The 15753-nt window shown below is 37.6% G+C and overlaps 1 protein-coding gene, 1 long non-coding RNA gene and 1 pseudogene across 2 annotated transcripts in view; 1 reads left to right on the forward strand and 2 right to left on the reverse strand.

Annotated features, from left to right (window-relative positions):
• Positions 1–4757: 4757 nt before the first annotated feature.
• Positions 4758–5402, reverse strand: LOC122423662 (60S ribosomal protein L11-like). The gene has a single exon (XM_043440920.1). It carries the CDS (start codon positions 5367–5369, stop codon positions 4833–4835), a length of 537 nt encoding a protein of 178 aa, XP_043296855.1. The 5' UTR covers positions 5370–5402; the 3' UTR covers positions 4758–4832.
• An 839-nt stretch (positions 5403–6241) lies between these two features.
• LOC122423859 lies at positions 6242–7172 on the reverse strand (annotated as a pseudogene).
• A 2728-nt stretch (positions 7173–9900) lies between these two features.
• The window catches only part of LOC122423578, a 28689-nt gene continuing 22836 nt past the window's right edge, over positions 9901–15753 (forward strand). The window contains exon 1 of the long non-coding RNA XR_006264185.1: positions 9901–9998. This is a non-coding gene — a long non-coding RNA (uncharacterized LOC122423578). The remainder of the gene's footprint in view (positions 9999–15753) is intronic.

A 15753-nucleotide genomic window follows, 5' to 3' on the forward strand; every position in this document is an offset into this window, starting at 1 on the left:
AGGGTTTTTTTTTTTTAAATATGACATACACCTCCCAGGAAGTGAAATTTATCCACACAAGGGAAATTCATTCTAAAAGCTGGCATCTCAAAAATATATTTTAATACATTAAAAATAGAAATTACTACTGAAATACGTTTGTTTCCAGAGGAAAATATAAAGAAGATCCTACTAAAGGAATTACAATCTAAGAGACAAACTTTATCATACTTACTCTTCTATGAGTAAATCAAAGCTTCTGGTGTTTGTTTAAGCATAGAAAAATTAAGATTACAATGTTAATAATCATATTTTAATAAAAATGTTTATGTCTTCACATTCACTGGCATGTCTGGGAATGAATAGGTCTCCCTTTGTTCACCATCTCCAACAAACTGGAAAGCTTTGCTTATGATGGGCTTAGTGCTATTATGAATGTCCAAATATTTTCTTACTATCTCCATGATTGAAACAAAAATAAATTTCAGTAAGAGCTGAGGAATTCTCTTAACTGCTAGAGGAGATATGTGTTAAATTAACAGGACAAAGAGGAGTGCTTTTACAGTCAGTGTCAAATGTCACTTTGTTTTTAATTTGCAGAAAATACCACTAAGTGACAAAAACAAATGGTCCTTGCTGACCTACAATCAAGAGTCATTATTTACTCTGATTAATGAAGTTTGGCAAAAATACAACACGCTTCAGTGGGGATTATGTCTTTGGAGACAGGAGGATGTTACAGCAGCCTTTGACACAGGTCAGGAGGACAACAGTATCATTTAAACCACAAAAATCATTTTAAAAAATCTTTCACATATAACAAGACATCTTGAAAGTTTTAATTATTTAATTATATGAATAAAATCCTTAATTATATGAATGTTTTATTATTGGACAATTCCCATCAGATAAGAGAAAGGAAGTTTATAAAATTACACAAGCCTAACATTTACATTATAGACCTTATCATTCCAGATATTTCTATCTCAGCACAGACTATGTTATAATATTCGTGAATACATAAAAATTTCCCACCATATCATGTAATTGGATACAAAACATGTTTTTATGGTTGTACAACAATATGGGCTTCCTAGGTGGCCCAGTGGTAAAGAATCCTCCTGCCATGCAGATGTAGGAGACGTGGACTCAATCCCTGGGTGAGGAAGATCCCCTGAAGAAGGAAATGGCAACCCACTCCAGTATTCTTGCCTGGGAAATCCCATGGACAGAGGAGCCTGATGGGCTACAGTTCACGGGATCGCAGAACTGAACAAGACAGAGCAACTGAGCACAACACATGTATGCACAGCAATATGAATGTGCTTAATGTCACTGAATTTTGTATTTAATGACACAAAAATGGTAAAAAAGGTCAATTTTATTATGTATATTTCACTAAAATAATAACATATTATTTTATATATTTAAACATTGTTTATCACAGAGAATCCATTTCTTTTTTCCAAAATAACATTGCTTCAATGACAATTTTGGCCAGTTTAAAAACAAAACCTGAACTAAGTGTAGAATTATTTTTATTGTCCCAGGTTGCCAATTATTCTATCAAAAGGATGCTCATACAAATACATTTTAATGCATGAGAATAATTTATAGAAGTGAAATTTCTCAGTAAAAATATGATTTCACTTTTGGAAAATTTATATAATATTGTGGCTAGGCTGGTAAAGAATCCGCCTGGTAAAGAATGTGGGAGACCTAGGTTTGATCCCTGTGTTGGGGAGATCCCCTGGAGAAGGGAAAGTCTACTCACTCCAGTATTCTGGCCTGGAGAATTTCATGGACTGTATAGTCCATGGGGTTGCAAAGAGTTGGACACGACTGAGTGACTTTCACTTCATAGAAATCATAAGATCAGTTTATATCAAATATTTGCACTACAATTAGATTTGGTAAATTATTTTTATACCTATTCATGTCTCGTTCTTTTAAATTTCTTATATATGTATTTCAAGATTTTAAGTCTTTAAGTTTTGATACTAATTTTTGTCATATAGTTCATAGTTTTATACAGTTGTCTATCAAATATTTTTTGCTCTTTAGTTTTTAACTACATTATGAGATATAATTGACATACAATAAACTGCACTACTTAAAGTGTGCAATTTGATATTTTGACATATGTGTACTCTTAAATGTCACCCTATCACACTAATCCTTCATTTTCCAAAGTTTCTTTTTTTTTTCCCCATTTATTTTTATTAGTTGGAGGCTAATTAATTTACAATATTGTAGTGGTTTTTGTCATACATTGACATGAATCAGCCATGGATTTACATGTGTTCCCCATCCCGATCCCCCCTCCCGCCTCCCTCTCCATCCCATCCCTCTGGGTCTTCCCAGTGCACCAGCCCTGAGCACCCGTCTCATGCATCCAACCTGGGCTGGTGATCTGTTTCACCCTTGATAGTATGCTTGTTTCAAAGCTGTTCTCTCAGAACATCCCACCCTCACCTTCTCCCACAGAGTCGAAAAGTCTGTTCTGTACATCTGTGTCTCTTTTTCTGTTTTGCATATAGGGTTATCGTTACCATCTTTTTAAATTCCATATATATGCATTAGTATACTGTATTGGTCTTTATCTTTCTGGCTTACTTGTGCACCTGTTTAATCCCTCTTTCCTGCCCATCCTTACTGCTGCTACTGCTCACAGTCAATCATCCATCCATGTCTATCATTATGGATTAGTCTGAAGTGTCTAAAATATTTTATGAATGGAGTCACATGGCATGTATTTATTTTTTTCATTTTTCTTAAACATATTTTTTCACCTTTACTGAGGTATGAATGAGAATATATGTATGTATAAGGTATAAAATTTGATAGTTTCTCATAAACGTATGTTGAAAAATAGCCACCACAATGAAAGCTCATTAGTATTCACTACCTGCAACAGTTACCATTGTTTTGTTTTGGCTTATTTTTATAGTTAAAATTTTAAATCATTTAAATGTAACCCATTTGTGTGAATAAAAAATAAAAATTTTCATTTGAGATTTTTTTGTGTCTGAAGCAATTGTTGTATAAACAACGATTTTCTTAATGAACTGAAAATATCCAACTTTCATATAACAAGTAAAGTAAAACTTTATATAAAAATAAAGGCTATTTTTTAGTGTATACTTTTGTGATCTCAAATGTTCTACTGAACCTTTTATCTTTTTTAAAGCAAGTACCACACTAGTTTGATTTCACTGATCTATAATATATTTTGATATTATTTAAAGTAAGCTGCTATTCATTAATATTCATTTTTCATTTACATGTTATTCATGAGATTTAACTATTTCATACTGAGATAATCTGTGCAATTAATTTCTTTTAAAAAGTTTATTCTGACTGGAATTGCATTAAATTTATCTGTTGAGTGGGCAAATTGATATTTTATTTTGTAACACTTTGAATTAAGAATAGAATCTATTCTTTAGCAGTTATATTGATTGCTCTGATGAAGGGGCTTATTGCTGCTATAAATGTAGTCAACTGACTTTTCATTTCCATTTATCTTTTCTTCATCCAAATAATTAAATGTTCTTATTGTCTGTAAGTTTTCTATTAGATTTCACTGACTCTAATTAAACGTATGTCATTATTTTATGTACTTTTATGAAAAAGTAGTGAATGAAATATGTAAAATATTAAGATGGGGAAACAGTGGAATAGTGGCTGACTTTATTTTTCTGGGCTCCAAAATCACTGCAGATGCTGATTGCAGCAATGAAATTAAAAGATGCTTACTCCTTGGAAGGAAAGTTATGACCAACCTAGACAGCATATTAAAAAGTAGAAACATCACTCTGTCAACAAAGGTCCATCTAATCACAGCTATGGGTTTTCCAGTGGTCATTTATGGATATGAGAGTTGGACTATAAAGAAAGCTGAGCACCGAAGAAGTGATGCTTTTATTTTACTTTTTTTTTCCATTTATTTTTATTAGTTGGAGGCTAATTACTTTACAATATTGTAGTGGTTTTTGCCGTACATTGACATGATGAAACTGGAGCCCATTATACAGAGTGAAGTAAGCCAGAAAGATAAAGACCAATACAGTATACTAACGCATATATATGAAATTGAAAAAGATGGTAACGATAACCCTATATGCAAACAGAAAAAGAAACACAGATGTACAGAACAGACTTTTAGACTCTGTGGGACAAGGCGGGGGTGGGATGTTCTGAGAAAATAGCACTGAAACAAGTATACTATCAAGGGTGAAACAGATCACCAGCCCAGGTTGGATGCATGAGACAAGTGCTCAGGGCTGGTGAGCTGGAGAGGAAGAGATGCTTTTGAACTGCAGTGTTGGAGAAGACTCTTGAGAGTCCTTTGGACTGCAAGGAAATCAGTCTATCATAAAGGAGATCAGGCCTGGGTGTTCATTGTAGGGACTGATGTTGAAGCTGAAACTCAAATACTTTGGCCACCTGAAGCAAAAAGTTGACTCATTTGAAAAGACCCTGATGCTGGGAAAGGTTGAGGGCAGGAGGAGAAGGGGACATCAGAGAATGAGATGGTTGGATGGCATCACCGACTCAATGGACATGAGTTTGGGTGGACTCTGGGAGTTGGCGATGGACAGGGAGGCCTGCGTGCTATGGCTCATGGGGTCACAAAGAGTCGGACATGACTGAGCGACTGCACTGTATTGAACTGAACCATTAATTTTCCTGTTATTTGTGTTGGTGGTATCTTACAATATTTTAATTTATAATATTTTCTTAGTACCAGAATTTTGATATATTTTTGGAAAAAGTTGTGTTTTTTTTTGTTTTGTTTTTTTTTTTTTCATTGAAAATATTTTATTGGCCTTTTGGATAGAAACGGGAATTTATTTGCCAGGAAGGATGATCCCATCATACTTCTGCTGGAACCAGCGCATGGCCTCCTCTTTGCTGATTCTGTGTTTGGCCCCAATGCAGCCTGTCCTGCGCTTCTTGTCTGCGATGCTGAAACCTGGCCTACCCAGCACCACGTAGAAGTCCAGGCCGTAGATACCGATGCTCGGGTCATACTTGATCCCCAGGTCGATGTGTTCTTGGATCCCAAAGCCAAAGTTTCCAGTATCTGAGAAGTTATTTTTTCTCAACTCGTACTCTCGCACCTTTAGACCTTTCTCCAGGATTTCTTCTGCCTTGGCCCCACGGACAGTGCAGTGGACAGCAATCTTTTCATTTCTCTTGATGCCGAAGGATCTGACAGTGTATCTAGCTTTGGAGAACACTGGGGTCTGGCCCGTGAGCTGCTCCAGCACCTTGGCCGCCCGGGTCAGCCTGTCTCCGCTCTCCCCGACGCAGATGTTGAGGCAGAGCTTGCGGATGCGAAGTTCCCGCATGGGGTTCTCCTTCTCACCTTGATCCTGCGCCATGACGGGAAACAGGAAGAGAAGGCGAGCTTTCCGACCTAGAAAGTTGTGTTTTTTATTACTGATTACCTTTCATCCTTGATACATTGTGATTGCCCACATTTTGACTTTCTATATTAGTGATATTCAAAAAAATAGTTGCGAGATTTTATTTTTGTCTTTAATGTGTTTTCCTAAAGCATTAGAAGTGTTATAACTATCTTTCTCAATTGGTCATTGTACTTTTACATCATGCCTTCATTCATTCTATTCAGTATCTTATCATGTAATTTCAGTTCTCACTGGAATTTTTGTAGAATTTTATCCATATTTGAGCACAACTGTTAGTAGTATTATGCTGCCAGTTTTATGAAATGGTAATGAGTTGTTTTTATTATACCATAACATTTAATTACATGAGATTATATTACCTGGGCTTCACAGGTAGCGCTAGTGATAAAGAACCTGCCTGGCAATGCAGGAGACGTTAGAGATGCCGGTTTGATCCCCACTGGAGAAGGAAATGGCAACCCACTCCAGTATTCTTGCCTGGAGAATTGCATGGACAGAGGCGCCTGGCAGGTTACAGGCAATAGGGTCGCAAAGAGTGGGACACTACTGGAGCAACTTAACACAACAACATACTTAAATACAGATCAATTTATGAGAAATATACTTCCATTTTCTTTACCAAGACAAATCTTCATGAAGTTGAGAAAAAAATAAAGGAAATAACTAAGTTGATTAAGGTGCAACTTAAGTAAATCTAAAGAGGAACAGAGAAATGAAACTGAAATATAGGTTATTAAAATATAAAGAAAACTATAAGCTTCAATAGAAAATTTAGCAACCACTCATCTTTTATGCTAACTTTATTTATTGACTGCTACTTCATTTTACTTCTTTAATAATAATGCAAGTCTTTTGATTGAGTCATTGAGGGATTTCTTCATTTGTTTATTTCTCAGTGTATAAATAAATGTATTTAACATTGGTGAAATGGAAGCCATGAGTAGTGAAATCATTTTATTAATAGGAACTTCTTCCTTGGCTCTAGGATTCATATAGATGAACATGCATGTGCTATATGTGATGGAAACCACAATCATGTGAGAAGAACAGATGGAAAAAGCCTTTTTTCTTTGCTGGACAGAAGGGAATCCTAAGATTGTCTTCATGATATAAATATAGGATAGAACTACACACGTAAGAGTCAAAATGACGGTCAGCACCCCACAGATTAAAACAGTTTTCTCCATGAACCATGTATCTGAACAGGATATCTTCAGGAGGGAGAGGCATCACAGAGAGTATGATTAATGACATTGGAATCACAGAATTTCAGATTTAGCCCCAGACTAAGTGGGGAGGTTATGACCAAGAGTCCAGCCAACCAAGAGCAAAAAACAAGTCTCTGGCAGATTTCACTGCTCATGATATGGTCACATAATGCAAGGGTTTGCAGATGGCCATGTAGCGGTCATAGGACATGGCAGCCAGGAGAAAAAATTCTGTTATTGCAAAGAGGTCAGTAAAAAACACTTGGCTGGCACAGGCATTGTAGGTAATGACATTGTCACCTGTTGCGACGCTATGCAAATACCTGGGAATATAGGCAGTTGTGAATAAAATCTCCAGGAAGGAGAAATTTTGTAAAAAATATAAGTGTTCTCAGAGGGAATCCACAAAGATGAGTGCAAAGATAGTCAGGTTCCCTGTGACACTCAGCGTGTAGGTGAGAAACAGAAAGATAAAAATCAGAACCTGCAGCTCAGGGTCGTCTGTCAATCCCAGCAGAATAAAGGTTGTTATTGTCCAGTTTTTCATCACTGATGACTTTTGTCCAAACTGCATGCACAGGTATTCAGAAATAATTATGTAGAACATATTATCTGTATAAATACTAATTTAATCAGCTCTACCTTCCTTACATTTTCATATGATATTTTAAATCATAACATGAATGCGATTGGCTTACCTGGTGGCTCAGTGGTAAAAATATCCACCTACCAATGCAGGAGATGCAAGAGATAGGAGTTCAATCCCTGAGTGGAGTAGATCCCCTGGAGAAGGGAATGGTAACCCCATCCAGGATTCTTGCCTGGGAAATCCCATGGGCTAATAAACCTGGTGGGCTACAATTCATGGGGTCTCAAAAGAGTCGTACAGAACTAAGCTACTAAACAACAGTAAAAATATGCATATGGTTGAATACATCGCTAAAATAGTGTGATTTCACAAGTAGCGAAATATCATTTGGCTCCCCTAAATCTCCCATATTCAGAGCTAAGTGAAAGAAACAACACGTCATTAGAGTATGCATTTGGTTAACAATTCAGTTCTTGTCAAAATGCTAATACGTGCGTGCTTGGTCCCTTCGTTGTGTCCAACTCTTTGCAACCCTTTGGACTGTAGCCAGCCAAACTTCTCTGTCCATGGGATTCTTCAGGCAAGAATACTGGAGTGGGCTGACATGCCTCCTCCAGGGGATCTTCCTGACCCAGAGCTCGAACTTCCTCTTCTGAGTCTTCTGCATTACAGAGGAATTCTTTACCTACTGAGACACCTGGGAAGCCCCCAAAATACTAACACATAATTTGTAATTTGGACTCCCTCTAGAGTCTTGACCAGAATGTGGAATCTCTGTTCCAGCTTTATAATAAGAGTTTTCTCTTTTTGTTTGTTCATTTGTTTTTCCTGCTGTGGATAAGTGTGTTTACTCCTGTACCATTGTGCAAACTGTTGTGCAACACAGCATTTTAAACACAATTTATTACATTTTTAAAAGAAGTGCTTTGATAAAGGGACTTTAAAATTACACATGATTTTTCTGTGTTATCTGTTTGTTTTGATTGCTTGTACCTATTTAAATCCTCTTCACTTCCGATTACACACCTCTGCCTTTTTTCTCCACAATTGCTATAATTTTGTATAACATTTTTCAGTTAATAAATACACATTTCTGCTTCTACTAATTGATTTTTTTTCTGAATTAACATATTGACTTTAATACCAAGCATATCTACATCTGTGTTGAACCTACTACCAAACTATTCATGTTGATTTCAGCGTGACTAAATCAGAAGACATGATTAGTCACTTACATCACCCTTCCTGTGTACTCATAGATTCCATTTATTAACAACACAGTCTGTGCAAGGTATTGTATACTCTGTCCTATATTCAGCAACTTAACTGAGTAAACCTAATAACTGATTTTCAGTTGAAGTAAAACTTCCTCTCAAGAGTTTTGTGCAATTCTGCTAGAAGCCTTATCCTATACACCCACTTTTGTCTTCCCATGAACAGCAAAACTTGTCACTATGTTAGTACTTAGCTAGAGAATATGTTTGCTGGAATCGTAACTTCCTCACCCTGATAGTAACAACAACAAATGTAGTTTCATGTGTATTGTCAGTGCCTAAGACTATTTTCTTAATAAATTTATTACCAAGCATACACAATAAAAGTGTTTCTTCATACTTGGACTTAAATTCTGATACTCAATATTTTTATTCAATTTTTTTTTGTACAACTGAGTTTATAGCCAGACACTTCTGGTTATTTTGCTTTTCTTTTCTAAAGAAGAGCTATTTTTTAAAATTAATTTAGATATACCGTGATATTTGGAATTGTGGCAAAAGCTGTAAGGTTTTTCCTTTCCTTCCCTGTTTTTTCAAATAAATAATTGTATTTTCATTGATACTGTGTTTCTATGCTCACTGTTATCAATAAATGCAATGTTAATTTCAGAAATCAAGTGTTTTATTGATGCTGAGTTTATGCTAAAAGCTACTGCAGTTAGTTATTTTCTCAGGCATCTCAACTTAATTACTGAAGTGGGGTAACATAATTTTCAATTTAGAATAAGTGTCTCAAAGATTGTAATACTACATCAATGAGTGAAAAAATTTCCCTTCGAAATCACAGTTTATGCATCTGTTAAGAGCTCCTCTTCACCATTTTTAAATTGTATTTTATTCATATTGAGGTAGGAGAAGAGCTGTATCTGATGATTTGCCCAGTTCATAACATTAAACCCATGTGTTGGCAGCCACCAGTATGGGGATGAAGTGCTGACCTAGGCTCATAGTTTTGAAAACTAAGACCCTCCCAGAGAATTTGGGGATGTATACAACATATATATTAGATTAAATCCAGAAGTGGTAGGGAATGATTGTTGCCATCTGACCTACTTTTTTATCCTTTTTTTTTTTTTTAATCTCTCAGGCTACATATGTATCACTATGTAACCTTATTCAATATGGTATGGACATTACTCAATGTTCAAATACTGTATTTTTTCTTAAAAAAATGCCGCATAGTATTATAAGGCATATTTCATAGTTTTAGAGAATGAATTTACCATCACTAGTGGGAAATGATGGCATGGGGAGGGATTGACTGGGCATTTGGTATGGATATGTACACACTACTTATTTAAAATGGATAATCAACAAAGGCTGACTGTAAAAAAAAATTTAAAAAAAGACACAATTAGATAAACTAATTGATATTGACACGCAGCAAACTGATTTTGGTTCATTTATCTTTCAGTAAACATTTGAAAGGAGGGATTTCCCAAGAGTGGTGTTACTGCAGCTTATCTCTTAGAGTGACGAAGGAAGAAGTACACAGAGACACACCACACACGTACGTATATTTCCCAACTTGAGGTTGATGGTATAGCTGATGTCATTTCTGCATATATATATTTGGATATCTATTCACATATCCATCTATTTCTATTAAGACATTTCATTCATATTTTTGAAGACTTTGTAAAATACAGAAACTATAGCTCATAGATCTTAGGTTAATGCAAGCACATGAATTTCCTTTTTCTCGGACAAAATTGTGACTGAAATTAAACAAAGGGAAATACTACTAATGTTGCAAAACTTATCATGCTTACTTTTAAGTCAGTCATTCATAGCTTCCTTAAGTTGATTAAAATAATAATTCCTAAAGGCATTAAATTGAAATGATAGGTTAAATGAACATTTTCATAGAAACTTCTGTTCACTTTGGCTCATGCATTATTTATCACCCTCAGGATTTTTGAACATGTAGAAAGCTCTTTGAGACTGCCGTCTCTAAAAAACTGAATTTATTTTCTTAGGAAAACTCTAAGAAATATTTTTGTGTATAGATTAACTTTTAAAAGGTGGGGGAATTTATTTCTGCCCTAATTTTTAAGATTATTTTCTTTCTAATAACCCTGGGGTTCTTCATTTCTTCCTTCTCTAGTTGCTTTAGGTGTAGAGTTAGGTTATTTATTTGACTTTTTTCTTGTTTCTTGAGGTAAACCTGTATTGCTATGAACCTTCCCCTTAGCACTGCTTTTACAGTGTCCATAGGTTTTGGGTTGTTGTGTTTTCATTTTCATCGTTTCTATGCATATTTTGATTCTTCTATGATTTTGTTGGTTATTCAGAAGCATGTTTTTAGCCTCCATATGTTTGAATTTTTAATAGTTTTTTTTTCGTAATTGAGATCTAATCTTACTGCATTGTGGTCAGAAAAGATGACTGGAATGATTTCAATTTATTTGAATTTACTAAGGCTAGATTTATGGCTTAGAACATGATCTATTCTGGAGAAGGTTCCGTGTGCACTTGAGAAAAAGGTGAAATTGATTGTTTTGGGGTGAAATGCCCTATAGATATCAATTAGGTCTAGCTGGACCATTGTGTCATTTAAAGTTTGTGTTTCCTTGTTAATTTTCTGTTTAATTGATCTATCCATAGGTGTGAGTGAGGTATTAAAGTCTCCCACTGTTATTGTGTTATTGTTAATTTCCCCTTTCATACTCGTTAGCATTTGCCTTACATATTGTGGTGCTCCTACGTTGGCTGCATGTATATTTATAATTGTTATTTCTTTTTCTTGGATTGATCCTTTGGTCATTATGTAGTGTCCTTCTTTGTCTCTTTTCACATCCTTTATTTGAAAGTCTATTTTATCTGATATGAGTATTGCGACTCCTGCTTGCTTTTGGTCTCCATTTGTGTGAAATATTTTTTTCCAGCCCTTCACTTTTAGTCTGTATGTGTCCCTTGTTTTGAGGTGGGTCTCTTGTAGACAGCATATATAGGGGTCTTGTTTGTATATCCATTCAGCCAGTCTTTGTCTTTTGGTTGGGGCATTCAACCCATTTACATATAAGGTAATTATTGATAGATATGGCCCCGTTGCCATTTACTTTGTTGTTTTGGGTTCGCGTTTATACAACCTTTCCGGGTTTCCTGTCTAGAGAAGATCCTTTAGCATTTGTTGAAGAGCTGGTTTGGTGATGCTGAATTCTGTCAGCTTTGCCTTGTCTGTAAAGCTTTTGAATTCTCCTTCATATCTGAATGAGATCCTTGCTGGGTACAGTAATCTGGGCTGTAGGTTATTCTCTTTCATTACTTTAAGTATGCCCTGCCATTCCCTTCTGGCCTGAAGAGTTTCTATGGATAGATCAGCTGTTATCCTTATGGGAATCCACTTATGTGTTATTTGTTGTTTCTCCCTTACTGCTTTTAATATTTGTTCTTTGTGTTTGATCTTTGTTAATTTGATTAATATGTGTCTTGGGGTGTTTCACCTTGAGTTTATCCTGTTTGGGACTCTCTGGGTTTCTTGGACTTGTGTAACTATTTCCTTCCCCCTTTTAGGGAGGTTTTCAGCTATTATCTCCTCGAGTATTTTCTCATGGCCTTTCTTTTTGTCTTCTTCTTCTAGGACTCCTATGATTCGAATGTTGGGGCATTTTGCATTGTCCCAGAGGTCCCTGAGGTTTTCCTCATTTCTTTTGATTCTTTTTTCTTTTTTCCTCTCTGCTTCATTTATTTCCACCATTTTATCTTCTACCTCACTTATCCTATCTTCTGCCTCCGTTATTCTACTATTGGCTCCCTCCAGAGTGTTTTTGATCTCATTTAATGCATTATTCATTTTTAATTGACTTTTTTTATTTCTTCTAGGTCCTTGCTAAACATTTCTTGCATCTTCTCAGTCCTTGTTTCCAGGCTATTTATCTGTAACTCCATTTTGTTTTCAAGATTCTGGATCATTTTTATTATCATTATTCTAAATTCTTTTTCAGGTAGATTCCCTATCTCCTCCTCTTTTGTTTGGCTTGGTGGACATTTTTCATGTTCCTTTACCTGTTGGGTATTTCTCTGCCTTTTCATCTTGTTTAGATTGCTGTGTTTGGAGTGGCCCTTCTGTATCCTGGTGGTCTGTGGTTCCTTTTTATTGTGAAGGATTCTCCCAGTGGGTGGGGTTGGATGATTGGTTTGTCAAGGTTTTCTGGTTAGGGAAGCTTGCGTCGGTGTTCTGGTGTGTGGAACTGAATTTATTCTCTCTGGAGTGCAATGAAGTGTCCAGTAATGAGTTTTGAGATGGGTCTATGTGTTTGGTGTGACTTTGGGCAGCCTGTATGTTGACACTCAGGGCTATGTTCCTGCATTGCTGGAGAATTTGTGTTGTATGTCTTGCTCTGGAACTTATTGGCTCTTGGGTGGTGGTTGGTTTCAGTGTAGGTATGGAGGCTTTTGACTGGTCTCTTATTACTTAATGTTCCCTGTAGTCAGGAGTTTCCTGGTGTTCTCAGGTTTTGGACTTAAGTCTTCCGCCTCTGGATTTCAGTCTTATTCTTCCAGTAGCCTCAAGACTTCTCCAACTCTACAGCACTGATAATAAAACTTCTAGGTTAATGGTGAAAAGATTCTCCACAGTGAGGGACACGCAGAGAGGTTCACAGAGTTACATGAAGAAGAGGAGAGGGAGGAGGGAGATAGAAATGAGCAGGAGGAGAAAAGGGGGACTCAAGAGGAGAGTGATAGATCTACGCAGTACTCTGTTCCCTAAGTGTTCTCCATAGTTCAGAACACCCGCAGAGATTCACAGAATTGGATTGAGAAGAGAAGGGGGAGGGAGGAAATAGAGGTGATCTGGGGGAGAAAACAGAGAGTCAAAAGGGGGAGAGAGTAATCATCACACTCCTGAATAAAAATGGGTACTGAATATTGGATTCTTAAATGTCCAAAATTTATATCAAATACTGAAAAACAAAGATTAAAAATCTAGAGTAGAGGTTAGACTCTTAAAAATACAATATTAAAAACAAAAACAAATTTAAGAACTATATATGAAGTTCATTTTAAAAATAGGGTCATTTTTTTGCAAGGTTACAGTGAAATGTAAATGAAAATTAAGGAGTAATAGAGGAGTAATAGCGGCCTTTAAAAGAAAATAAAAGAAAAAAATTTTTTAAATTAATTAAAAAATAGTAAAAATATATGAAAATGAAAATTAAGGAGTAATAGAGGAGTAATTGAGGACTTTAAAAGAAAGTAAAAGAAAATGAAAATGAAGTAGTAATAGAGGAGCAATAGGGAACTTTAAGATAAAAATTTTTTAAAAGTTAAAAAGAAGAAAAATTTTTTTTTTTTTTTTTTACTTTTTTTAAGTAAAAAAGAATAGTAAAAATATATCTAGGAATTTCTCTGGAGCTGTTGTGGGCCGTGTGTGTTTGGTTCAGTTTCAGATAGCTCCTTGTTCCAGCTTACACTTCTCGATATCTATAGGCCCCTTCCGGTGTAGTCTGTGTTAACTACAGGGATGTTAATCTGTTGCACCTGTCACTTCTGAAGCGGTTCCCTTTGTTTATTTGGCTTCTGTTTGCCTGTCTCTTCAGTGTCTAATTTCCGCCCTGACACACGTGGGCGGAGGTGGCCTCTTGTTCAGGTTCGCTTGTTCAGTCGCGCTGCGGGAGGGAGGGGCGCTGCAGACAAATGTCACCGGCGTGTGTGGGGCGCACTCGCAGTGTTCCGGCCACACTGGGTTTGCCCCCGCTCACAGCACATGTGCTTCCCCCGTCTACACTGCTCAGGCTCCAGGCTGCTCTATAGGGAGCGGGCCCTGGGTTGCGTATGGTTCCAGTTTTCAGGTATTCCACAAAAGCGCAGACTTGGTTGGGCCTGCGTTTTGTGCCTTCCCCAGCCCCAGCAGCTCAGGCAGCCAGGAGCTTGACGATCACACTCTCCCTGGGTGCGTGCGTCTTATCCCCTCAGTTTCCCTGCATGCCGGTTGGGTGCGCATTGTGTCTGTTCTGGGGAGCTGATCTCTAGCCGCAATCCTCCCAGTGGATGTCAACCATCCAGAATCTCAGGAAGTCTTTGTTTAGAAACTGGGAGCCTGTTTGCAGTTTGGTAGGAGATGCCGTTTCTGGGGCCGAGTTTGCCCCTTTCCCCTCCCCTTTGCCTTCTGCCTCCGGTGGGGGATGGGCCGGTCCACCATTGGCTAGCTCTTCTCTGAAATTGCTCAGTCCTTCCTTTGTTCTGCGAACAGGCTGGCAGTGTGTTTGGTTAGCTCACTTTTCGATGGTTAATTTTTTTTTTTCTCTCTCTTGCTATCCCACAGTTTAAGTCGCTATCTCACTTTAGCTCCCTCTGATTGCCCTCAGGGCATTCAGGCCCAGTCCTTACCCTAAGCAATGCTGCCCGCTCCTCTCTGTTCAGCCCCCACTTGCTGGTGGCGGATGCGAACGTCTGGGGTACTTTTCTGCTGGGAGTTGCTTTTAGGCATGTAATCTGTGGGTTTTATTTATTTTTCCTCCCAGTTAGGTTGCCCTCCGAGATTCGAAAACTTCTCCCAGACCCTCCCGTGAAAGGGTTTCCTGGTGTTTGGAAACTTCCTCTATTACGACTCCCTTCCTGGGATGGGTCTCCATCCCTAGCTTTTTTGTCTCTCTTTTTATCTTTTATATTTTGTCCTACCTCCTTTCGAAGACAATGGGCTGCTTTTCTGGGTTCCTAATGTCCTCTCCTAGCAATCAGAAGTTATTTTGTGCAGTTTGCTCAGTGTTCAAATGTTCTTTCGATGAATTTGTAGGGAAGAAAGTGATCTCCCCGTCCTATTCCTCCACCATCTTAGCTCCTCCCCCCAGGACTTTGTCTTTTAAAATCACCTGTCCCTTGTAAGAGTCTAAGTCCGAATGGGTAAACTTTTGGAAGGTCTCTTTTAGCCTTTCCAGAAGGGGTAATGGGGTTCTCATTGGGCCCCTGAGTTATTGCTGAGACTGGGCACAGTCCCACAAGTAATATGCTTCCTTCTATTTCCATGGGTGGACTTCTTTAGGGGTGAGTCTTTCTGAAGCTTATCCTACTCAGTACTGTTGCAACCTCAGAGCCAGGCATCCCTGCATCAGGGTGCAGATCCTCAGGCCAGTTGAGGCATGATAGCTTCCTGAAGATTGACTCCTCGGGCAGGTCAAGGCATGTCGACTTCCTGGGAACCCTGGACTGGTGGATCCCCGAGCAGGTTGAGGCTTGACAACCTTTCGAGGACCAGATCCTTAGGCAGGTCAAGGTAGTTTGACCTCCTGGGACACCCCTCCCCCCAGATTGGCGGATCCCTG

This window comes from Cervus canadensis, chromosome 21 (genome assembly GCF_019320065.1).
Source record: "Cervus canadensis isolate Bull #8, Minnesota chromosome 21, ASM1932006v1, whole genome shotgun sequence".
Taxonomy (NCBI): Eukaryota; Metazoa; Chordata; class Mammalia; order Artiodactyla; family Cervidae; genus Cervus; species Cervus canadensis.